Source organism: Centrocercus urophasianus, unplaced genomic scaffold (assembly GCF_019232065.1).
Source record: "Centrocercus urophasianus isolate 14NV4802_14NV808 unplaced genomic scaffold, USGS_Curo_1.0 seq_10, whole genome shotgun sequence".
Classification (NCBI taxonomy): Eukaryota; Metazoa; Chordata; class Aves; order Galliformes; family Phasianidae; genus Centrocercus; species Centrocercus urophasianus.
In genome coordinates, this window is record NW_024884142.1 from 46,929,962 (window position 1) to 46,954,307 (window position 24,346).

At 37.6% G+C, this 24,346-nt stretch overlaps 1 protein-coding gene across 14 annotated transcripts in view; it reads right to left on the reverse strand.

Moving 5' to 3' along the window:
- Positions 1-24,346, reverse strand: part of EPB41L2 (erythrocyte membrane protein band 4.1 like 2) — a 101,467-nt gene that overhangs the window by 48,949 nt on the left and 28,172 nt on the right. For 13 of the 14 annotated variants that reach the window (XM_042815239.1, XM_042815208.1, XM_042815232.1 and 10 more), the window contains 2 exons: positions 10,096-10,568; positions 8,738-8,926 (listed from right to left, as the gene is read on the reverse strand). In XM_042815239.1, the coding sequence (XP_042671173.1) occupies positions 8,738-8,926; positions 10,096-10,554 (648 nt within the window). In that variant the 5' untranslated portion in view covers positions 10,555-10,568. Of the gene's footprint in view, positions 1-8,737; positions 8,927-10,095; positions 10,569-11,247; positions 11,419-24,346 lie in introns of those variants that run through there. The other variant, XM_042815161.1, reaches the window with a different exon arrangement.

Genomic DNA, 24,346 nt, shown 5'->3' on the forward strand with positions numbered 1-24,346 from the left:
GTTTTAGAGAAGTTTATTCTCAAGAACAAACAAATCTCTGGAATTAAAAATAAAAAAAGAAAATCATTTTCATTTTATGTTAATTTCAATATTGCAGCCTGATATTTTATAATGGTAATGAAAGATATAATTTAAATTTACTTATAAAACATCTGCTTTTTACAGCTCTGAAGAATTACAGCTTAAGTAAATTGCAGTTAGTCCTGAAGTTTTATTTGTTATTTCCATACTAGAAAATGGAAATGTAAACAGGGTCACCCCGTGTCTTCCTATTGCTAGTAGTGACTGGCCCACATCCTGTTTCTGTGCACTAGGTTTTAGGGGAAAAGAACTGTACTGGAGATAGCAGCCTACAAGAAGCAGAACATTTTAGATCACTTGGCTTACAATAAACAATCAAGGGTAGGGAAGATGAGAATTTCTTTCCGCAGTTAAAATACAGCCTGTTGGTGGAACATTTGAACATGAACGGCATGCAGCTTTGCCTTTTGAACCTACATGACTGTTCAGCTATTTGTGGCATTTACCAGCGAGGCCACAACATGGCATTTTCAGAGGCCTGGCAGCTGAAAGGAATTTCTGCATTTGCTTATCCTACAGATTTCAGTAGATGCCATACACTACTACAATTCCAAAGAAACGCCATCAACTGCCTCTGTGTAGGCCCTGGTGACACTGAAGTGATTGTATGCTGCAGACAGTGACAGAGCGCTCACAGTGCTCCTCAAGTGCGCCTCTCACTGCAGCTCCATGGCGCTGTGCTAAATGTTAAGGCTGGGAGGGCAGAGAAAACGGTATGCGCAGAGCAAATAGTGAAGGCGTTGTTTTATTCCCCAAGAATCCAAACCCCTACTTAATTAAAGACTGCACTGTTCAGCAGACCTTGCAGTCTTGAAGATCAGAAATTTTTCAAAAGATACAATTATGAAACAAGCACAATTTGTAGCTGAAGTGTTACAAAGCATCAGGGGATCGTACAAGTCCAAGTCACTTTTGAAAAATGAGAGTTGAGAACCTCAAGGCTGGTTGGTACTTTCACAGGTTTTACCCTTCAGAAATACAGGTAACTATTTCCCCAGAAGTTTGAAGTAGCCACTTTTCTCTAAGCCTCCCCTTCAGCTTAGTAACAATCAAGAGTGGTGGGCTGACCCCAGCCAGCTGCCAGGTGCCTGGTGCTCCCAGCTGCTGTCACACTCCCCCTTCTCAGAAAGATGGAAGAACTGGAGTCAAGGAAACCAGACCTGAAAGTCTGTGCTGGTGACTGATCTCACAAGGTACATTTCTGGCTTAGAGATAGCTCACGTGAAAACATTACATTGAATCTGGAGCAAAGTTTGCAAAACATGCAAAATTATTTCATTCTTATTTTTCTTTTCCTAAATAAAAGATGTTCTTACTTTAGGCAGACCACTTAGGTTTATTCAAATGCTAGGGTATGCATCACAGCAGGCCAAAAATAAAGATTTGCAAATAAAACCCAACAACAATTAAACATCTACTACATATCAAATTCAATCATACCTTTCTTTACTCGGGGTGAAAACATTACCTTAACTGTATGCTAAGGCAACACAGATTTATTTTATATAAGCAAACTAAGTAACCATAGAACCCGTATGTCAACTCCAATACATTTCAGTTGTTCATACGTGCATAAAATGCGGTCAGTGCTGGCATCCTTTAAATGCTTTCTGTTGTAAATATTTAATTAGACTGCTGGCTGAATGCAGTAAACAAACACAGAATGATCTTCATTTCCTTCTAACTAGCAGCCATTGTTCAGTTAGCATTTCTTTTTAAATAAACTGCTACTCCTGTACTAAAACCCACATTACATTTACAGAAGAAAATCTGAATAAAACTATCACAGATCCAAAATCTATTTAAGAAGTTTCCTTGCAACTACCTAAGGTAATGTAGAAGAAAGAAAAAGCCTATTTTCCTCTATTTTCACTTCATCTAAGCAAGAGGAACATGTATGTCACCCTAAAAGTCTGAGAACTTGCACCTGCACTCAAAGATGTCAATTATCAGAAAGGAGTTGGTCAAAATGAGATAATTTGTATTACGCTAAAAAATAAAAAACGTTCCCTAGATCATGTAGTTTCCTAATCTCAAGCATTACAGCAGTCTGCTCACTCAAGTTAAAATTAAACTACCATTACATCTCACAAATATTACACTATTAAACATGAATTTATGATGCTATGGCCACGCATATGTTTCCCATATCAAGGAAGTACAACAATTCAGTAACTTTTGACAAACTCTGCTAGACATCCTTCATCCTCATGTTTTCACAAACCTCTGTCCCAAGCTGCTATTCCTATGAGTGAACTTAACTCACAATGATGGAAATAATAAAAGGTAGCTGAACGTTACTAACAGTTCAGAACCTATGAAAGTTCTTTTAAGTCATGCTACTCCCAAACTAGTCAAACAATAGCTTCTTCCTCTTTCCTCCTCTGCAGTCATTCACAGTTATCTATTAAGAATCTGAGGATACGTGGATGTTATCTTTAAGAGCTGTGATATTCCTAAGGTTAAAATAACGTAATAATTTGCTCACATTCTCCATATATGCATATACTATGTACACATAATTCATTTCCTTTAGTGTAGTGTTTCCTCACAATATGATCATAGAATGGCCTGGGTTAAAAAGGACCACAATGATCATCCAGTTTCAACCCCCCTGCTACGTGCAGGGCCACCAACCACCAGACAAGGCTGCCCAGAGCCACATCCAGCCTGGCCTTGAATGCCTCCAGGGATGGGGCATCCACAACCTCCTTGAGCAACCTGTTCCAGTGCATCACCACCCTCTGAGTGAAAAACTTCCTCCTAATATCTAACCTAAACCTCCCCTTTCTCAGTTTGAAACCATTCCCCCTTGTCCTATCACTATCCACCCCCCTTCTCCCTCCTGCTTATATGCTCCCTTCAAGTATTGGAAGGCCACAATGAGATCTCCCTGGGGCTGTCTCTTCTCCAAGCTAAACAAGCCCAGTTCCATTAGCCTTTCCTCACTGGAGAGGTGCTCCAGCCCTCTGATCATCTTAGTGACCCTCTTCCGGACGCGCTCCAAGAGCTCCACATCCTTCCTGAACAACAGGCCCCAGGCCTGGACGCAGTACTCTAGATGGGGCCTCACAAGAGCCGAGAAGAGGGGGATAATCACCTCCCCTCTCTCTGCTGGCCACCCCTTATTTTAATGCAGTCCAGAACTTGATACCTTCATATACTTCCTAAGTTTCCTAGAGATAAGTAGCTTTGGATATTTTTACTTTTAAGTAACAGTATACAAAACTGATCTATTGTGTTATTATGGAGTCCGTAGGCTTAACCAATTTCATTCATTAGACTAAAAGTTAAAGGATTTTTTAATACCCTTTCAATGGAGGTTAATGTTTTTCCTTATGCCACTTTTCTAGTTCCACATTCAAAAAAATAAAAACAGGTTTGGAGAGTACCTGGTGTCAAAGCTTTTAACACTAGAGCACTAACGCTGCTTAAAGTTTTTAAATCTCAGATTAGACAGCAGAGATGCTGATGTTGGAATTGACAACAGTTTAATTTTTGCAAAAAAAAAAGACCACAAAACACCACAGCAAGAGTACCAAACTAAAATGAATGGAAGAATAGATTTCATTTGGTACAAGGCTTATCTTCATTACATTCCTGGAGGACAGTGGCGTACTGTAAGCAGCGCATCTACATCAATGTTCAGACAAGTTAATTCTAGAAGCTATGCTAAAGAAACCAGCTATGAACCATGTCCTTCCAATTTGCATCTATGGAAGCAAAGTAATCAAGTATAAAGATAGATTAGAAAAAATAATGAAGGAAAGCATCACCAAAGAAGCTGAAATATCTGTTTAAGAAGTTCTTGATAAAAAGAACTGCAGATTCAGCTAAGGTCATATTGGCAAGCTGATACCAGTCAGAAGGTCTTGTAAGACAAAATAAGCTCTAAAGGCAAAAGAACAAAGGCGACGAATTAATTTAAAAAGCAACCATCAAAAAAAGCATAAAGTACTCTGATATTTCTAGAAACCAAACAACTTTCATGACAGGCATGCCCTGGGCAACAGGAAAGACATGTAAAAACAAGCCAAAAAGCCAGAAGAAATAATTTCATAGTAAAAACACTAAGCAGCTTTCAAAAAAAGTAAAAATATGCTGATTTGCTGAAAGTGAACTTTTTTCTTTCCATAAGCAATTTCTAATATAAGCTTGGTTTCTCAATATGTTAAAAGTTTTTCTACTTTTTCTAGCTCAACACCTCCAGTCAATTTCTATTTTGTGGCTCTCACCAGCAGATGACAATGTGTTAGAGATGACACGGAGAAATTAGCTTTCAGAAGCACTTTATCACAGAACAAGAAATAATTAGGATTCTCTTTACTTAAAGGTTTCTCTCAATGCATTCCACACGTCACATAAATAATCCTTTGGTTCAATTACAGATTTCAAGAGAAAAGCATCTTATGCAGAAGTTACACCAACTTAATTTTAACAAGATTTTATAATGTAATAAATCACAATTCTATTCGCTCCATAAAGGCTAAGTTTGCATATTACCTAATACGTTCAAAGAAAACAGAACAAAATGTAAAACCTGTGTATGTATGTATTTAAACTACTAAGAAACCTAATGAAAAGGGAGGATACAGGGGAAAGGATGTAGCTTTTGACTGCACAGTTCAAAGAGACCCACAAAACCATCATATAGAAGTTGACTGAAGACTTTGGAATGTGATGCAGCAGAAAAGAAAGCAAAAGGCTAGCAGATGTAGGCTAAACTAAGGGAGATCAACCCTGCAAACACAGACCCAGAACAAAAAAGTAGAGGAACTGAAAATAGACAGGTGGACATTCTGGAACAAGACACCACAGTAAGCCAAATCAAGTTTGAAACCTCCTGTGAAGAAAATTAACCCAGCATCATCTTGCCCAATACTTGCCCTACTATAACACAGATTTGCTCAAACTCAAAACATTAAAATCATTTAATTTCTTCATGCTTTTATTACGTTTTAATTGATTAGGCCAGGGATAAGCCTGTGAGCTATTTATACAGTGCAGGGGACAAACTGTATACCTGCAAAGACAACAACAGAAGTGTTCCCAGACCTATTCATAGGATTGACCTTCTGGGGTATTGTACCAACCTGCCACCAGTTAATTTCAGGTTAAGGATGCATGCATCTTCCAACATAACTGGCAGTGACTGATGATCTTACTAACTCCTCTAGCTGCAGATTATACAAAAGCCACCCTGTGAGCATGGCTCTAGAATGCTCAACCTATACGCAAATTGTGAGTAGTTAAAGGCTTCAATATAGTCACTCCTGCTTCAAACTAACATCCCAGTGAATTGCAGACATTGTTTTACATGGAAACAACTCCATTATATTTGTGAAGAAGAGTACTGGTTAATTTGCATCTATTTAAGAGATGAATAGTGTATCTACAGTTCCAGCTGCATGGCATGGGCCATGCAGTTCACACATTACCTGCAGTCGGTCCTACCGGAGAGGAGAGATGCCCATCTTTCATGCATTTGGAGGTTGGTTTGATTTTACCAAAAAAGCCTGCTTGATTTCCCAAGAACCCTGAGTCTTACCAAAACTAATCAAAGATGGAGGATTAGTTCTCTTCCACAGATTTCAAGTAGCTTTGCATACAGAAACTGCAGAAAATAGCTAGAGTCCTGTTTGTCAGAAAATAGCCTTCTAAGCCTTTCCACTAAAGCAACTGCTATCTTCAGGGAGACAGCATTAGCCTGAAGGAATCCGCTGATCAGACCTACTTGCTACCTTACTCAAGCAGAACTTAGTAAAATAAAAGAATCTCAAACTTAAAAGGTCTGTCTAGACCAGTACCCCACAGCTAATATAGGATAATAGGTATCACATGTAGAAATAGTTACATAGTCTCTAAATCTCTAGAATCCTCAGCTCTAGGCTTCTGAGCCCAAGATGTATTTCTGATTAACATCCCTGTACAGATATTTCCTCTTAATATATATATAACCACTTTTTGAAGTCATGGAATCTTTCAGTCTCATACAAATGCATTTTACAGCATCTATGTTAGTGTAAAAACAAGCATTTTAGTTTGAATCTGCCCCTTAAATCAAACCATCAATAGCATCCATAATTTGCCCACTAATAAAGTGAAGAAGTAAGGAACAAGCTGGAAAAGTTGGAAAACCTACTAGACTTAGCCATGAGCATTGCTGCACCAAATATGAACTACAGACTTACTGATGAATTTTTCTGAATAAAAACATTGTTTGCTCTGGGAACATGTTTGTAATAGTTGTTGCCTGCTTCAAAAGTAGCTATTTCCGTACAGAAATTTAAGTGTGAATTTCCATCCCTTCAGGCAGAAAACAATAAACACACACACCCTGCACTGACAGTTTAACAGTTCTTAAAGCCAGAGTGTTTTTAAAGCAAACATGTTCTTTAAGCCACAACCTAAGGAAACTCTAGAAGAACATAACTGAGAGGAACTATTCTAACTAGTATAGGAGGCACAAGTTACTATAAATTCCACGGAGGAATTCCCCCTTAGAAATATTAGGAGTGCATCTACTATCCTGTTGATCATTCTATCCATTGTCCTTAAGCCACCGTGAAGAAGAAAGTGGGAGGTGAACCCAACAACTTGCTCCAGAGAAGATTTGCTCTTAAAATCTTTGTCATTCCCTCTGCCTTTGCAAGTTCTGTTTTTCATACACATAGGAGCTTTTTGCCCTGTTAATTCTTGAATGCATGTACTGCTGCTTATAGATCTGGAGATTCAGTCACTGCTGATATTTCAACAACTATGAGAAACTAATAACATCTGCTCAACACTAAAACAAGTTCAAGGAATTAAAGAGAAAACTGGTATATTCAAAAGAATCAAGTATGAGCATATGATAATTATCAACATGAGTATAAATGGCATCCTTTCCTTTACCACTTAAAGTGAAGAAAGGTAAACAGAACAGCACTGTCATGTTATCAATCACCAAAGCACACGTGTAAGCTATTTTTTAAAGAGTAAGACTTACAGCTAGTTATGGTAAGGCAGCAATAAAACAGTGATAAAATGAAGAAAATTTGACTGGACTCTGGCACTGCAGACCAAAATGAGTATTGAGTGGAAAGAAACAAAAGGGAAAAAGTGACTGATTTGAGGCATTCTAAATAATCATAGTGTAGAATGAAGAACAGTAAAACTAAATACACAGAGCAAAAAGGAAATAAACAGATCAAGCATCTGCAATCTTAGTCATGCACTGAGGGGAAAAAATTATTTTCTGAATTCACATTCTCTGAACCCAGTCATAGATAGCCATTTTTATCTTTAAAATTTTAAGGTCTGTTAAATTTGAAAGTATACAGAATCACAGAATCACAGAATCACCCGGGTTGGAAGGGACCTCAAGGATCATGTAGTTCCAACCCCCCTGCCTAGCAGGGCCACCAAACACACACATTCAGATCAGGTTGCCCAGGACCCTGTCCAACCTGGCCTTAAACACATCCAAGGACGGGGCATCCACAACCTCCCTGGGCAGCCCGTTCCAGGGCCTAACCACTCTCCTTGTATAGAACTTCCCCCTAACATCCAACCTAAATCTTCCCTCCTTCAACTTCGATCCATTTCCCCTAGTCCTGCTGTTGTCAGCCCTTTTGAAGAGTTTACTCCCCTCGTGGGTGTAGGTTCCCTTCAGGTATTGATAGGCTGCAATGAGGTCACCACGCAGCCTTCTCTTCTCCAGGCTGAACAAGCCCAACTCCCTCAGCCTGTCCTCATAGGGGAGGTGCTCCAGCCCCCTGATCATCTTAGTTGCCCTCCTCTGGACCCTTTCCAAAATCTCAATGTCTTTCTTGTACTGAGGGCTCCACACCTGGACACTTCAAATTATACACTATACACTTCAAATTATCTCACTGACAGAAAATTTGGAGTGTAACTTTGTTCTTCCTTTCATATAATTTTATGTTTCGCAACTAAACTTCAATCTAAAATATTAAACAACTTCTGTTGGACTTAAAATTTCGCACACTATGATCAGACTGAAAGAATATTCAGAGGATGTCAAAGCTATAAAAAGCAAGAAGCTGTTTTCCAGTAAGCTTACTCTTTCTGTCAGTGATCTTCAGTCAGATTTAACAGACAAATGTACACAACGTCTAATCCAGCAATTTATATTTGTAAATAGTCCATGCAGCTGTGAAGATTTGGTACTAGAAAAATTTTAAATAAAAAAGCATGTATTTTAAACTTACAACAGAATTCTCTTTTGAACCAAATTTTTTTAATACATATATATATCCAGCTGAGATTATTATTTGAATTGAAACTAATGAACTCAAGGCAACTTTACTAATATATGTGGCATCACATTGTGGAAAAACTTCAACCTTTGCAAAACACAAATACAACAGAAAACACAACTGCTCAGAGGTGATCTCTGGGCAGTTCAAATTGTTTTATTAATTGCACTTTATCTTTGCTAGTATAACACAGTGTACATTTTTTAATGACAAAATAGAGATTAAGTTCAAAAAGGAACAGGTAACTGAGCCTTAGTGATAGCAACAGGAACGCAACCTTGTAATGTGCTAATTAGACACACAAAAATATACTTGCTAAACTCAGAATGAAATGAAAGCATTTTCTTTTTCTCTATAAAGAAAGAGAGCTCTATATAAAAGACTTAATACCTCACCTCTAGATCACAGCTGTATTCTGTGCCATCCAGGAGCACCACTTTACACTGCACGGTTTTAATTTTCTTAGGAGGCTTCTGGGGAATACTTTCAGCTGTCTGCACTTCTTTTGTCTCCCTTTTTTCCTTCTCTTCTTTTTCTTCTGCAACCTTTTCTACTTCAACTTCTTTCCCATCTTCTTTGGCAGGCTATATAAAATACAGTTAAACAATTCTGTGATAATTCAAGCTCATGAAAGAGGACCTTTTTTAATCCTGTTCATTTCTTTTAGAAGCCACTAATTTGCAAATTAAGCTTTAATAAAATTTATGCATATATTAGAAGAACCACAACCTGAGTAAGCATTGAGGTCTATTTGGGGGCCAGACACTGAAAAAAGGTTTTCTGCTCCTGTTCTGAAATCATAGAACATGCCTTTTTTCCTTTTTTAATACACTAGGGTTTTTTGTTTCTTTTAAACTAAAAAAGTTTCTTTTTAAACTCCAGGTTAGAAAGTAACTTGTGATCTAGTCCAATCTTCCTGCTCAAGCAGAGTGAGCTACAGTAGTTTGCCCAGGAGTGCTTCCAGGTAGGTTTTCAGTATTTTCACTGACAGACCACTACTACAGCCAATTTGCACCTATTGCCTCTTGCCATTTCTCTGCACACCACAGAGAAGAGTCTTGCCCCTTCGTTTCCTCCCTTCAGATACATTGATTTCCCCTACTCTTCTCCTTTGCATGCTGAAGCATTCCAGCTCTTTCAGCATCTCCTCCTATGAAAGATTCTTTATGTCCTTAATCACCACTGTGGCCCTAGAGAATGTGAGATTTGAGGTTTAAGAACTGAAACATAACTTGTGTACATTAGGACTCAGAAACACTGCAGAATATGGTGCTTGCTTTCAAACTCAGTACCAGATTCCTAGAGCCAATCAATAAGAGCAATAGCTACAAGCATGGTTTAAGGTTAAGTATAACAAAAGATTGACATCTAAGGACTCTTTGATAACTACAACAGATAACAAATGGAGTTAATTCACTAAGGAGCTATTTGTGCAATACAAAGGCTTCCGAGGCAAATCTGGTTAAGAAGCTTCTCCTCTTATCCCTTCTCATTGCTACTGTAACAGTCAGTTCATATCCCTTTGGACTATGCCAAAGGATGATATTATGCTAAAGTTACAGCTAAAGCAGCTTGAGACAAATAAGTAACTATTGTGCTGAAGAGCTTACTCATATCAACCCAATTTCACAAAGTGACTGTAACTGCCATTTTTTCCTTATGTGATACCAACAAAGTCTTACACGGCTTATATACATCATGAAGTAGTTCCCCACCCCCTCAGAATTGCTCCAAAACATTCATACACACTTACCTGTGTTTCTGCACTACTAACAGAATGTTTTTCTTCTTTGTCATCTCCTTTAGCATTATTTTCAGCCACTATTTCTAAACTCCTTTTTGGTTGAGCCATCCCCTCGGATGGATGGCTTTCACTTTCTTCAGCTACGTGTTCTTCCCCTGTTACTCTTTTCTTGGCCTCATCTTTGGGCTCTGCCAATGTATAGGATTTTTGTTTCTTAAGCCAGGGAGGAAGGAAGCGAGAAATACCCTTGCTTTCAGATGAATCTTTTTCCTTTTTCTGGCTCCTTGGGCTAGTAGGGCTAGTTGGTGCTGGGACCGGTGAATCTTGAGTTTCTTCGGAGGATGCTTTCCTGGACTTATCATTTCCTGGAGTTTCTGAGGCTTCTTCAGGCTTGCCTTTGGCTTTGTCTGGTCCCACCTGCTCAGAATCTTTCTTTACTTCAGTCTCTGAGCCAACTTCAGTTGTCATTGTCACAGCTTACACTAAAAAACAAATAAAAGTGCAACAATAAGAATAGCACTATGTAGCATCACTACTTTTACTGACTTACAGTAACTTGTAGCAATAGTCTGCCAACAGATGAAATTGAAAACAAACAATACTGTAGTAGAACATGAAAATAATCTTTATTATTAACATTTGTTATTTCTCCAAAAATCAGCTAAAATCAACACTCTTGTCCCTTGGTGTGTAGTACTAGATTTTGCTGCTTTGCTACTCTGAAAGTGTAACATGATCATTTTTTCCCTCTAATTTTTTGAAGTAAACCAACAAAAATAAGCCCCAAAGGACCTAACAAGATCAGATCAAAATAACTAGATCCTATTAGAAATCATTGACTGATTCACAACCTTCTTCAAACTATTCTTTCAAAATTAACGTTCTGTTCATTTCTCTGAGAGTTAGCAAATTAGTTACAATCATATTTATAACTTGAATGCTCTGCATTAAAATCAACTTCCATAAATACTGGCTACTAGTGAGGAGACAACTACAAATTGCAATGGAAGCCAATTAGAAACCAGTAAGGTCACAAGAAAGCAGACACAGTACCTCCAGACTCCTAAAGAACATTCAAACATTCATAAGTAGTCAAAAATGAAGTCTAATTCAGACCACCCTTAATGAAAGATACAGAAGTTAATAGATGCCTGAACATACCTAAGAGAAGCCCTTTTGGCAGATGAGCTGGGCAACATTTAGTCAAAGGAAGCAAACCCGATGGTTACTGCACTAAGAAGCTTAGAGATAGGAGCTCTGAACTATCCACAGGCAGATTCATACGAAGCAAGCATCTCAAGACCAGAAGTTTAACTATATGGAAAAAGTGTTTTCTTATTCATTACTTTAATCAGCTTCAATATCTAAAACAAAAATAATCACCATTAGGAAAATCAAAAGAAGATTTAGTATCTCTACTGCTACATTAGAGACTTCTGAATATAATTCAAGTGTTAGTATTATTTACACAGCTGTTTACTTATTATGAAACACTTCATCTTTTATTGTAACAGAGCTTATAAATAGCATTAAAGTTTTAATATTTACGCACTCTATTATTTCTCAGCGGTAACAGGTCTCTAAAAGGTAAATTTCCATTTGATTATCCATAGAGATCAAAGGATTTGCTATTTAAAACTACATATTGGTATGCTAGTCGGTACTAGCCAAATTACATTTTGCTTATACCTTCAGATCTTATAGAAAACTGACAGGTATCAATCTTGATCATATAATAAGCTTGTACATAATTAGTTTTCCAAATTTATTATTTTCCAAATATAAAACAAAGCAACTTTCCTGAAAGAATAAAAGTCATAGAATAAACCACTGTACTTACAGAAGTCAAATCAGAGGTTTCATTGTTAGTAGACGTGGTGATTATTATTTTTCTTCTCTGTGCATTTCTGATTAAGAATGGTGAAATTTCTTTTAAGAAAACAGCTAAAATGTTTTTCCAAGAATTCTGAAGATCTGCAGCTGAAGTCTAGTGCTGCAGGTTGTGAAACCTCTGATGTTACCTTTGCTACAATCAAGCAGTGCAAGCAACCACTATTTAGTAACTGCTTATTCTTCATACCCTCCCTGTTCTGAGAGGGAAGAACTTACAAGATCACATCTAGCCCTGTTTCTTAATGGCTAACAATGTATCTGGAGAAAACAGAGATAAGAGCCAGACAGCATTTCTCTCAGAAGTACGATCTGAAAAAAATGAACCCATTTATGCTCAAAATTCACCTGTCTGAACATCAACTGCATCTTTTCTTCCCTCCTGTTCCCAAAGAGGCATTGTGAACTTGCATTTGCTCTTACTAAATAACACAACTGCACTAAATATTTTCCCCTCCCTAATCATAAAGCCGCATAAGATGCAGATTTCTCCCTAACATACCACCTTCGTACCACAAGGTAATGTTAAATATATACTTTATTTTGAAATAACCAATATGAATGAGCTTAAGAGTCTTGCAGCAAGAAGGGAAAGTAGAATCTTAGGCAGCCAGTCAAGTGGAAAGATTACTGAGGTCTGAAGAACAAGAGAATCTCAGGAGATGATACACTTTCAGTCACTGTTAGCATAGTTTAACAATAATTGTAAAAACTAAAAGAATTCTTTGAACTCAAAGAAATCAGGAACCAGAGAATGCCATTTCATTGTTTAATTCTACGATCCTTAGGAAAGCAAAAATATCCCTAAAATCTTTTTAATTACATCACATAGCATTTATGTTATGCAGCTTCCAATAAAGCACTCATCTGTAGTAAAACAACTCCTCAAAAAAAAAAAAACCAAAAACCAGCAACAAAACAGTTATCCTGTTGAAATCTGTATCTCTCTGTATTTACACATATAGAAGACTGTACATATAAACAGATGTACTTTGATTACTGAATCTAAAAAGCTCAGATTGACTTCATTTTTAAAAACACTCCCACAGAAATTGGTGATATTGGAAATTAAAGATGGAGAACATGGAGAACTACTGAACAATTTTTCTTTAAAGTTCTGAGCAAATAAGCCACATGAAAATGCCCACATGTATGAAATCCAGCTACTTATTTTCAAACAATTTAGACTATTTTTAGCAATTGGGCCAAAACCTCAGCCTTCACATACTGCAGGTGGCAAGAGGTTAACTGTACAGACTAAAGGGACAGACTGCTGCAGATTCTACTTTTTTGTCTCAGCAACAGTCCCATGACATAGAACTCTGAGTTCTTTGAGTCAAACACTTCCTATGCCACAACAAGACCACTAGAGTACTGGGGCTAAACTGATCTTAAGCTGTTAACTCTTTCCTTCGTAAGCCTAGAAGATAAAGTACTGATGGGCAGAATAATAAGAACAACCCTCCATCTTACAGACAAAAAAAAAAAAAAAAGAAATAATTTGAAAGCGTAACAGTTTACAGAAAAACTTTCTGTAATAGCCCTGGTGATTAGACAATTACAACTATGTTATGATTTAGCCTCTGTAATGATATCCCCTGCTGAAAATACTTCTTAGAAACATGAGCCAACTGGGAAAAAAAAAAAATAATAATAATCAACCTTTATCCTTACGATTCCACCCAAACTGCCTTCAAATTCAATACTGTCAGCTCATTTTCAGTGCAGTAGCCAGGTGTGGAAAACCCTCATTGCCAGTCTTTATATTGGTCAGCAGATGGTGCCATAATAGTTCTAAAAATCAGTAGAACAATTCACAGGTCCAACTGAAAACAGCAACGATATTCCAGTTTCAAGTATGGTTCATGAGTTGTGGCAAGAAATTGTATGTTTTCATATAAGTCTTAACATGAACTGTTTTTAATACACAGCATTTCAGAGATGCACACAGTGCGTTACACTTGGTGATGCTAAGAATTATTTACCTGTGCACATGAGCAGGTGGATGTTTAAGTATACACATGTGGAAGCTATGTGCATACGCATCTCCAAGATCAGAAAAAGCACAGAAGAGCATCTCCCCAAAGGATATTAGGTCTTCTACGAAAGCCAGTTTCCAAAGAACTCCAGACACATGCATAGTGGCTATCAGTCCTAAATTAACAGGAATAATACTGCAAGAATTCTTGCTGAGGTCACTATTCAAAATAACAGGTGCCCTGTTACTCTTCATGTTAAAATCCATTTCATCGTACAGCTACCTGCATGCATACAATGCTCTCCTTTCAAATATAGCAAACACCTGAATTACCAGGAAATACTTATGTTGGGATAAAAATGTTTAAGTCTGCAGAACCAAGTGGTATAGTATAGGAAAAATACTGCAAACATATTCATAGAATACTCAGAACTCATCAGGAAAACTGAGAAGTCCTTACAGAAGATGCTGTGAGCTTAAAAGACACTTCTGAATCTATTATTTACACAAGTGCTATAGTAGTTCCGAAAACCACTGAAGACAGAACATCATGGTTTTATGATTTTGGTTATCAGTATTCCACACCATAACATCATGTAATGCACTGGGGCTTTGACTGCTGATGCTCAAGTTCCGAGTGCCTGTCTGAAGGAGAAGAAGAACAACATTTCCCCAGGGGGTTTTGCTGTCAGCAAGGAGATGTAACTCCCGGCAAGGTCACCTGATGCTCTCTTCACCTGCTCTTCTCCGCCTGCTCAACTGGACTGCACTTCTCACCTCAGTGCTGCGGTGAGGCCGATCCACCTTTCAGACACGCTCTCTGTCTCATTATATTTTGCCGACAGTATATTTAGCAAATTAGTTTGTTCCACCTCAGATCGTTGCTGCTGTTTTCAATTATTTTGGGGTCTCCTGTTTCCCTTTTCTGGAGGCGTGGATCCCTCCGCCCCGCTGGTCACGGAACCGGGCTGAACCAGCCTGTAAACCATTGGCACAGAACCATCAAGGATGTAGACAGTAAATGAAATGAGAGAGAAAGCTATTTCTGGCAAAAATTGCACAATGTGTACCTACTGTCTAGATAGAATACTTTCACAATAAAACTCATGCTGACAAGTTTCTGACCCAAAGCAACTCAAAAAAAGTTACTTCAATTCCTGTTTGTGAAGTCAAAATAGATTCAGCTATCACACTATTTCTCAGTGTCTTCTCTCTCACTCCGAGAGACCAAGTTTATTCCCAATCACTTTGGTGTCCCATCTTTTCGAAACGCACCTGTTGCAGGCCATCAGCTCACATTTTTCTGGTGAGTAACTTACTATTGCAATCCATGTACAACCCAAACTGAATTACCCTTTAAAGCCAATAGTATTGAGATGCAACTCCTCAGAAAGCAAAGATTACTATAACGCAAGCTGTTTTGCTAAAGTTGGACTACTGACACCAGATAACAGTCTTAAAAGCATATAATAGAAACTATTTAGAAACACAGTTTCTTAAATTAAATGAAAAGCACTGAAGACTGCATCATTTGCATCACAAACTATACAAAAGCTTTCAACAAACAAGAATTTAAACATCTCTGAAGTGCTATAAAAAGGCAAGTTGTGAAGCCAACACTGAAATGCTTTTGGAATTAAACTTCAGCAAATGAACATCTTTCATTCATCCCAATGCTATCCATACCATACCCAGAGGCAACACGAGTCTCTCACGCCTGTATTTACTATCTACAAATAGTGCAATATATCAAGGCTACAAGTTTCAAGAAGAGGTCCTGAATGTGAATCAGGACATTTCTTTGCCAGAATACATATGTGCATACAGAATCTGCTTATCAAGCTAGCATTGTGCTTTTCCCTAGCACTAAAAAACATGTTGCAAGCTGAGGAGAATCCAGTAGTCTTTTTGAAAAGAGTTATTGAATAAGAGTGACCCCACCCAAGCCCTGACATTGCTAGAGAAGGGCACGCTCAGTGGAAAAACCAGGACTTAGTTCCAAGTCTTTTCATTCCAGCAGCCAGAAAATGCTCACGGGTCAAGAGACAGCTCTGTTTTCCAGTTATCTGTCCAACAAACTAAGAACAACAATTTAAGAGAAATCTCTCCCTATCTTTGAAATTAACGCTGTTCACTCTGAGGAATGCTTTCTCTCCAATCTCCATTCCCTTCCTTCAGCCTCATTCCACACCACCAATTAATTTCTGTGAGTGGCACACATTCACTACAACACAAGTCAGTTTCTAATGCATTAGCAAGATTAAAAACAGTTTATTTTTTACACTTGCAACATTAATTTTACTCTTGTTGTGAGTATGCTTTCAGGACACTTACAGTACCTTCATTAATCAAAGCATTGCCCGATTCACAAAATTATTAATTGCTTTACTCATACCTGAGATCTTTTTTTTTTTCCCCTCAAGCACATTGAGAAGCCTTAGTGCAGTAACACCCCTAGGTGCTTGAATTCCAAACATATGATTATTTTGACAATTACCTATTTCCTCCTAACTGGAAACCACAGAGTGAATTATTACCATTTCAAATGTTTAGGAAATGTACAAGACCATGAAAAAAAGGGAAATAACCACAATACCAGTACTCAAACTCAGGAAAAAGAAATGACAAGTGACTAATTGGTGCTTTTGGTATAGTGCTAGTGACAGATCTCACAAGCAGAACAGATTTGCAAGTAACTTTCACGAGCAGATGCAGCCATTAACTTTATTTCATCACTACATAAAGACTGAGTATCACAGATACAGACACCTCTGAGATCACACTAATATGGCCTGTTAGCTTCTTATTTCAGGTAATCTAGTTTAGAAGCAGCAGTAGGAACCTTCTGAGAATGCATTAACATGGTCTGCTCTGCCATGTGTGAGAATGAAATACAACATACATCGTTCACAAAACTTCGGGTCATAAACACCACAGAAGTGCTTTTTCTATGGCAGCAGTTCTGTATTTCAGATAGAATGTACACTTCAAAATTTTTGCCACTGTCAATATATACATTACACAGCTCTTTAGCAAGCTGGTTCAATAACACTCATGGATGTTCATATTGATGTTAGCGAAGGAAATAAAAAAAGTGACGTTTAAATTATAAATGACTTTATATAGATGACAGATGTAAGATTCTCCTGCTATTTTTTCAGCATTTTTTTTTCCTGAATCAGGATGCAAATCGAAATACAGAACTGATACTAGCACCACTTCCTACCAATAGTGAACACAGTTTGAAATACTTGGTTAATACTCAGCATCTCTGATAATTAACCTCCAGTAATCTTAATCTGAGCTTCACAGTGAAGTAATTATAGATTTCTGTAGGTATATTGCAGCTGCCGTGCCGCTGCCATTATGTGAATTAACTGCTGAAGAACCTTCAGAGATCTTGACACATACTAAAGATACAACAAATCAGAACTGACTACAGATATAAACAATAGTTAAAACCATTGCTGCTGCAATGAGTAAAATACTATTCCAAACCTCTCCCAGCTATCCTATATTCCTCAAGTTTCACAAGCAAGTCACCTGAGATGTCCTGCAATGGCATTTTTATTTTGCAGCCAGAACAAACCCAACGCATCTTTCATGTGCTGCCAGAACACAAGTGCTCTCTCGGAAGAGCAGAACTACTCTGCACTACTTTCTTTCCCCCTGAATACTTACAATGCACATAAAGTGATATCCATAAAGCAGGATACAGCAAACTTTCTCTTACATACTTACATTTACTGTAGTAAATAACAACTAGCCGATAGTATTGCTTTTTAAGAAAGCATGCATCTACTGCTCCTTTGGGAGCATAACACATCCAACTCCAAAGCAACAAAAAAACAGTAAAAGAGAGAAAGATGCCTCTTAGCTGAGCAAACGATACCAGCAGCCAAAACTTCAGTCCCATAGGCTCTTCTGAACGCTGGTATTTGATTAGCAGAGCAAAAATATCAGCAGTTTTCTAAAAGGCTTCCACTTCTCGTGGCAATGGCTTCCCCACTAACAGTATTTCAACCACTACAACATCTCAGCTAGATAAACTGAAACGATTCTCTAGAGGTCAAAATAAAGCTAACGACACTAACAAAAAAAAATGCAAAAAAGAATTTAACCCAAATAGTGCTGTGTTTGAGTCCATACTTCAGCACTTACTGCATTTGTTAGTCATCTAAGTGCTTCAGTCATTTTGTGCTTTCTGGAAGGACATTCCCAGCTTGAAAGACTGTAATATAAAACAGATAACAGGATGTGCAGGAAATCCCCAAGGGAGCAACTATTTAAACAAAGGGGTTTTTTTGGAGAATTAGCAAAAGATAAAAAATAATCCCTACACATCAAGAAATAGAGAGAAATATTCATGACTGTCCTGCAGACAAGGAAAAAAAAGCTAGTGACTTGCAATGACATTTACATATAAATATGTATCACAAAGTACAGTTTACTAGAGCAGACACTGCAGAAAGGTTTTTAATGAACATATACAAATGCAGATGGTGTGTTGTGAACAGTGATCTTATACAGCAAGATAACTTTGAAAGTTTGGGAACAATTGTAAGCACACACAAACCCGAGCTGACAGCAACTTAACTAATAGTTTCATTACAAAAGCACATAGCAAAACATTCTGAGGTACACACCAGAAGACAGATTTAGTCGAATGGAAGTCCCAGTCTGTATAGATCTGGAGGGTTTCTCTTCCTCCTTTGAGGCTCAACAGTGTAGATGCTGACAGAACGCATGTTTCAAAAGTTTTTTTTGTTTGTTTGTTTTTCAGCTTCCAGTATGCAGCTCATTTTGAATTTAATCTCGGATCTAAGTCCATATTTAAGCGCACAGTTGCAGATCTCTCCCATTATAGAATCATATAGCAGTATGGGTTGGAAGAGAGCTTTAAGATCGTCTAGTTCCAACCCCCCTACTATAGGCAGGGACACCTCCATTTAGACCAAGTTGTTCAAAGCCGCATCCAGCCTGGTCTTGAATGCTGCCAGGGAGGGGACATTGACAACCTCGTTGGGTAACCTGTTCCAGCGTCTCACCAGTTTCACAGTAAAGAATTTCTTCCTAATATCTAGTCTAAAAACCTACCTTCATCCAGTTTAAAACTATTTCTCCTTCTCCTGTCACTATCTGCCCCTATAAAGAAAAAGAAGTACCTCCCCAGCTTTCCTGCAGGCCCCCTTCAGGTACTGGAAGGCCACTATAAGGCCTCCTCAAGAGCCTTCTCTTCTCCAGGCTAAAGAACCCAGCTCTCCCAGACTGTCCTCATAGTGGAGGTGCTCCAGCCCTCTGATCATCTTTGTGGCCCTCCTCTGAACCTTCTCCAAAAATTCCATATCCTTTCTCGGTTGGGTGCTCCATCCTTTTTAACCAATCCTTAACTTCCATAAAACTTAAGTACAAAGCAACAAATAAAAAAGACAATAGTGACTGCAATACAGATCAGTTCACTTGAACAGCAGATCCTGAAACAAGATAAGCAAGATTAAGAACTGAAGTTCAGATCCAGATGAACCTGGCACAAACTAGCCTCAAAAAGGCTATGAAAGCATACCATCAACAAATCTAAGCTTTTAGCACTTCAAGCATGTACATCCGTATCTCTTAGGATAGGAAACGCATGCAACAGATTTGACTTTTGGGATGCAGAATGAATGATGCCTAATTGACACTGAACACAAATTCAGCAAGAAGCCTGGATACAGAAACACAGTAGAGGAATGCTGCTATTCTCTCTTTTTATTACAAAGAAGAAATAATTGGGAAAAAGTAAATGTTGAAAAAAAAAGTAAAGACAAGAGAAAGTCAGGAGTAAAAAATGGGGTGGGAGAGGGAAAGAAAACAGGAAACAGCCGCTGAAGACAAAACAGGAAAAAAGGTCATGTTTGTGCAATAGCCAAAAAACTACAGTGAGGCCAGAAAGGGGGGCAGGGTGGGAAAGACACAAATCCTGATATGGGTGAGGTTACAGTGTATGGTCAGCGAGCGGATAGAACACAACATCTCCAAATGCAGGTCCTGCAACTTCTAGAGAGAATGCTCACAGTGGATACAGCAACTGCAACTTCATCCTTGCACAGACATTGCCCAGTTAAAGTTTTAACATGAAGTTCATGTAAAAAAGGGCAAATGTATGAAGGGCTTGGAAAAGCAAAGATTTAAGATTCTGCACCCTCATGATACAGCTCGCACAGAACAAGTTTGTTGCGTGCCTGAAATAGTGTACAATCAAATGCCTCTTAAAAAGCCAGTACATTAATACTGCCCCCTCCATTATTATTTTTTTCATCTTATTTCATGACTTGTTCCAGTAGCATAAGATGTAAATAGACTGATCCTTCCCTCACACTCTTAATATCATTTGTTTACAAATAGGGAATGCATGCTTTTCACTGGCTTTTACTGTCTCTGTTGAAGCCAGCACAAGTGCTAACTCCACCTCTCATGTCTGCCATATACACTCAGTCTAATGGAAATCTGCACGTTTACGTGTTACGTGCACTTGCGCCACTTGGTGAGTAAAACATTGCTGGTTACCAGTAATATTTCAACCTACTTAATGTAGTATCAAAAGAAAACAGAACCTAGTAATGTCTTCTCAAATTGTAAAAGCATGCTGCCAAATTTGATGTACATCAAGGAAATGTTTTGTAAAGACAAAATAGCAGAACTGAAAGTTCGTCATCACTTTATTTTTATTTTTATTTTTTTTTAAGTTATAGCTCAAATGTTTTATTATAAAAAGCTAGTAATGTGGTAGCAAATCTGACTGCAAAAAAATTAAAACCATTTACTTATGGTAAGCATATTAAGCAACATATGGAAAGTATGGCAGATAAAATTTGTCCTGATAAAATAACAGATTCTTCTAAAAAAAAAAAAAACTAAAATCAGTCTCAGCAGCCTGTGACCCAGCAAATTGAAGAAACAATTGAAAAAAATATCAAGTGATATTTGGAGAGTAAGGCTGCTAATTTCAGATTTTAGACATTGACAATAGGTGAAAGTACTGATGCTACATATATGATTCAACTTACCATTTTTATTAGCTATATTGAAAATGAATGTGCTGTCATTGAAGAAATGGCTTCTTTGGTATCATTAAAAGATAAGTAAAATTAGATTTCTATTGAAGTCATAAAAATTACATTAAAGCGATTTTGTTCAGCCTTTGTCAACATATCTGCTATAGCTACTGATGGTGCCCCAGAGATGGTTGGCAAAAAAGAGGTAAGTATAAAATTAATAGAAAATGCAATTGTTGCCAGCAATTCACATTTGATAAAAAAATCTGCATTGCACATCAAGCTTTAGAACTGGGTATTATTGAAATCGTCAAAGCTGTGAATTTCATGAAGTCCAAGGGAGTGAATCACCCCCAATTCCAGGAGTTCTTCAAAAGTATGTATGCTGATTATGTGGTTGTCATCTACTTTTCTGGAGGAAGATGGATAAGTCAGGTTAAAAATGCAAAAAAGATATAACTTGCAAGATGAAATCAAGTTGCTCACAGAATCAAAATGAACATTTGTGCTAGAATATGAAGATTAAAAATGAGTCACAAATTTAGCAGTTCTGTTAGATTTGACTGCTCTTTTGAATGAGGTAAACACATGTCTTCACAAGTTACCTGTGCTATGCTTCAAATAATAACAGTATTCAAAATGAAAATTGAATTATGGAAAGCTCAAGTTATGGCAAATAATTATATGCATTTTGATATCTTGGTGTAGCAGAAATAGTCACAACCTGAAGCAGTGATTGAGCACCTGGTAAGAAGGCAGGGCCAACCCAGGGTTACTCATCTGCATGCAATGCACCTGAGTGACTGGAAAGGGAAGAGCCAACATCCACACCTTCCCAGACCTCAGTTAAAGGTGGGCAGTGGAGGAAAGGGTATCTTGCTGGAGATCCCTGCCTAACGGAGGCCTTCTAAAGGTAAAGAAATTTTCTTCCTTCATTCCTGCATCCACAGCTGCTGCATTTGGGATTGTTCTCATTTGGTGCAACTAAAGACTTCGCCACTCTGCCATTATTGCTATATTTTCCATCATATTATAGTGTTACCAAAGAGACGTCCCTCACTTCAGTCACACCTTATTTGTGTCATTGCTTTTTGGCAGTATGTATACTTGTGAACAACTATTTTAAGAATGAAGAACAGGATAAGTAAAATTTCATCAAAAAAGTATCCGATTAACACCATGAGAACACACTAAGAATTGCAAAGAATTGCAGCCACTTACACTGCATCAGACTGACACATTAGCTTCACAGAAGCAAAGTCAAATACCACTAGATTTTTTTGTGCTTTTGTTTTTCATAATCCTTTTTTAAATACTTCTAATAAAACAAAGGAAGCTTGGTTACCCATATACGTTAACTGTGTTATAATGTGGCTCAAGACAATTCCTTTGCACTCCACATGACCTAGGCAAGCCAAAAGATTGGACACACGGGTTAGGTGAAAAAAAGAGTTATACCTTGACATCTCTGAAATGACAGAATTTTTCATTAGTTTTCTTTTGTCTACTTACACTGGGAGACACTATTCATTCTGGAGGGAGAAACAGGCCTTGTAGAGATCTGGATAGATTGGAGCACTGAGCAAACATAAATGGTTTGAAACACGAAATGATATTCAAAGGGAAACATCAGCTGCTGCAGCTGGGACAGAGTGAACCAAAATTCCCAGCAACATCAGGTGAAAAAAATTGTGTTGGCAGATGCTGTTGATGGGGTACTACCATCATTAAGCATTTTCTTGCAGTCTCACAAATCACTACATTTACATACTACTCAATGCTTGAAGCAAAATGAATGTAGTTTTTCTGCAAATCAAAACACTGCATTTCTTATGCCAGTTAAAAGAGAAGAAAGGATTTTACACTGCGTGCATCTAGAAAATACACTGTAACACCTGGGAAAAGATTGTGAAGAAGCAAAATAAGTATTACCATCTTGTATTACCCTATGCTAAGATGCTCTTAAGTCTACATAGAAGAAAGACATATCATAAAAACATTCAGATGGAAATGAGAAACCATAATTATATTTTAGTACAAAGTTCTACAATACTGCCATGGGAAATGGATTCCTTAAAATTTTCAAGGCAAAGCAACAGTGATGTTTTAAGCTGTGATATCTAATCTTCACCATTTGCAACACTCTTCTCACTTCAGTTTTACACACACACACCTGCCATCCTCTTCTCAACTTAATCTTATTTTTTTTTTAATATCTTCCCAATTATCAATTAAGCACCATGCTTTCCCCTCTTAATTCCATAAACATTACTAGAAAGTCAGGGTGCCTAACTGTATCAAGACTGGGTTGCACCCAGACAGTTTAGAATCTCACTTGAACAGTAAGAAAATAAGTGATTCAATTTGCAAAGTAGATTTTATTTGAAATACATTCACAAGAGAGCAAGCAAAGCTATTTATGAAATTATATGAATATCTTTATTTGCTAAGTCACAGGGATTAAAATAAGTAAATCCACACACAGTACTTGAAAAACTATCCAAGTAATCTTAAGTTATGTCATAGCTAAGTATTCAATATCAATCAGAGTTTCAGAAATACAGAATGCATTTCCAGAGCTAATTTTTCCAAAGAGAATTACACTACAGTCCTGTATAGGGATCTTGTTCCCACCCAAATCAACTGGAAATCAACATAACTAATTTACTATACATATTTTCAGTGAGGCTGAAGCAAAGTGAATTTTGTTCTTTTTCTGTGCATCTTGACATACATCCCTATTGATGTTCTCAATGCATTCAATAGTTAGAAGAAAATAACATAAATCCACTTAAAACAGATAATCAAATATGAGAATGGTATAAGTTGCCAAATTTCTCTGCTCTACACTCCCAAGTCTCTCGCTCTGAAAAACGTGGATAGATTATGTTCTTGATTAATATTTGAGAAGCCCTCTGAGTTCCATAACTGAAGAGGCTGCATGAAAATCCAATGTTGGATTCCTTTTTTTTTTTTTTTTTTTAGGTAATCTCCTCCAGCATCATCCCCTGATGAATAGAGATGAAAATGGAAGGCCTAATTACCTCTGAAAGAACCTGCCTGACAAAAAAAATCCAAGGCAAGGCGTATCTAGAAGAAAAAGAATTCTACGCTCTGTCAGCACTGTCAGTGACCTCCTTTAAACTGTCTCGGATGGGATGAATAGCAAAAGTCACCAATCCATTTTGACTGCTCAATCTGAGCCAGGTTTTAAGCAGCACACTGTGCTGCACAGGCTACATTAATCTGTCTATTAACCAAAACACATAGAGCTGTATCTGCTCCTGCCTGTCAACAAAGAATAGTCCTGAGCTTCATGAAAATCAAGGACTACCTTCAAGGAGGAACACTTCCAGTT